Here is a 1,536-nt window from a genome sequence, read left to right as displayed (position 1 = left end):
ACAATCACAGGAAACTAACCAATCTGATCACATGGGCCACAGCCTTGTCTAACTCAATGAAACTATGAGCCATGTTGTTTAGGGCCACCCAGGACGGATGGGTCATGGTGGAGAATTCTGACAAAACGTGGTCCACTGGAGAAGGGAATGGCAAACCACTTCAGTATTCTTGCCTTGAGAACCCCATGAACAGTATGAAAAGGCTAGATTTTGAGGGTTACATTTAGGATGAAGTACAGTCTCTTCTTCCCTCAAGCTGCTCATAGCCTAAGCAGAGAATCTGAATTGGTGTTCCAGGTATAAGATCTGAGGATGACCACAGAGTTGGAGATAGATGTGTACCCCTCTTCTGAAGATGGAGAAACTGAGGCATAGCACCCCACTGTGTAAGGGAGACTAGCTGATGCCGAGGGCCTGGGCAGTGAGCTCAGAAACACAGGGTCAGCAGGCGGTGAAGGGAGGTCTTCTGGCCCCAAGGTTCAGTGTTTCATAGTGTAATAGGGGTGTAATATTAAGACAGTCCTGCCCCTGGGACCTGGCCTTGGGAGCTTCTCACAATGAGCACCGAGAACCCCAGCCTCCTGTGATCCCGATCCCAGTTTCCCTCAGGGGCCCTTCACTCTGCTCCTGTCCACCTCTTATTTCAGGGTGAGATGCTGCTGCAGGACCTACAGTATCCCCCAAGGTGGCCTGGCTGAGTTTCAAGGGTCACCAGGGGTTCCTTCCCACCCTCCACCTCTGGTCAGCCTCATGGGCTGGGTCTCATCCAGTCCCTTCTCTGCTTGCACATCTGGGAAACAGGCCATAAAGAGGGAAGAAAAATTGTGCATTTAGGCCAGATACAGTGATGTGGGTGCAAGTGCTTCCATCAGGTTAGAAACAGCACATTTTATTTCCCTGAACCTGTATACTTGAATTTTCATCACCCTAAGGAGCTTTCTGCTTTGTCTGCCAGGAAGCCTTTCAGCTCTTCTGCGATCAAAGTGGGGGCCAATGAAGGAGCCCACCATCAGATTCTACACCAAGCAGATCCTGGAAGGCCTCAAATACCTGCACGAAAACCAGATTGTGCACAGAGACATCAAGGTACTTGCTTGTCTGAGCCTCCGGGGTGTCGCTTTGCATCTCAGATCATGGGAGCTGCGGGCACTGTCAGAGGGGGTGGATTGAGCAGAATCTAGTCTTCCTAGAGATGCATGGCCCTTGGTTAAGACCCAAGTCAGTTTTACATGAGTTTGTTGAACTCTGTCTTTAAGCATTTGATGTTCTTCCTTTTCCAAAGGGTGATAACGTTCTGGTGAACACCTATAGTGGAGTGGTGAAGATCTCCGATTTTGGCACCTCGAAACGTCTTGCAGGAGTGAATCCGTGTACGGAGACTTTTGCTGGTAAGCAGAACAAAGCTTGCTAGGGGGTGGCCATCCTGGAGTCAGGCTGCTGGAGCCGCATTCCTTTGGGAGTTACTCACCGAGCACCTGAGTGCAACTGGTAATTGAAGTGGACTGTGTATTGTCCCCAACTTCAGAGGGTTTGAGC

At 50.2% G+C, this 1,536-nt stretch overlaps 1 protein-coding gene across 1 annotated transcript in view; it reads left to right on the top strand.

The window, feature by feature from the left end:
* Positions 1–955: 955 nt before the first annotated feature.
* Positions 956–1,536, top strand: part of LOC104983392 (mitogen-activated protein kinase kinase kinase 15-like) — a gene marked incomplete at both ends in the record, with an annotated part of 15,091 nt that continues 14,510 nt past the window's right edge. Inside the window, 2 exons of the mRNA XM_010832848.1 lie at positions 956–1,086; positions 1,283–1,388. Of these exons, the coding sequence (XP_010831150.1) occupies positions 956–1,086; positions 1,283–1,388 (237 nt within the window). The remainder of the gene's footprint in view (positions 1,087–1,282; positions 1,389–1,536) is intronic.

Source organism: Bison bison, unplaced genomic scaffold, assembly GCF_000754665.1.
Source record: "Bison bison bison isolate TAMUID 2011002044 unplaced genomic scaffold, Bison_UMD1.0 scf7180017862366, whole genome shotgun sequence".
NCBI lineage: Eukaryota > Metazoa > Chordata > Mammalia > Artiodactyla > Bovidae > Bison > Bison bison.
The sequence above is the reverse complement of the archived record's forward strand: the minus strand, read 5'-3'. Positions and strand labels throughout refer to the sequence as shown.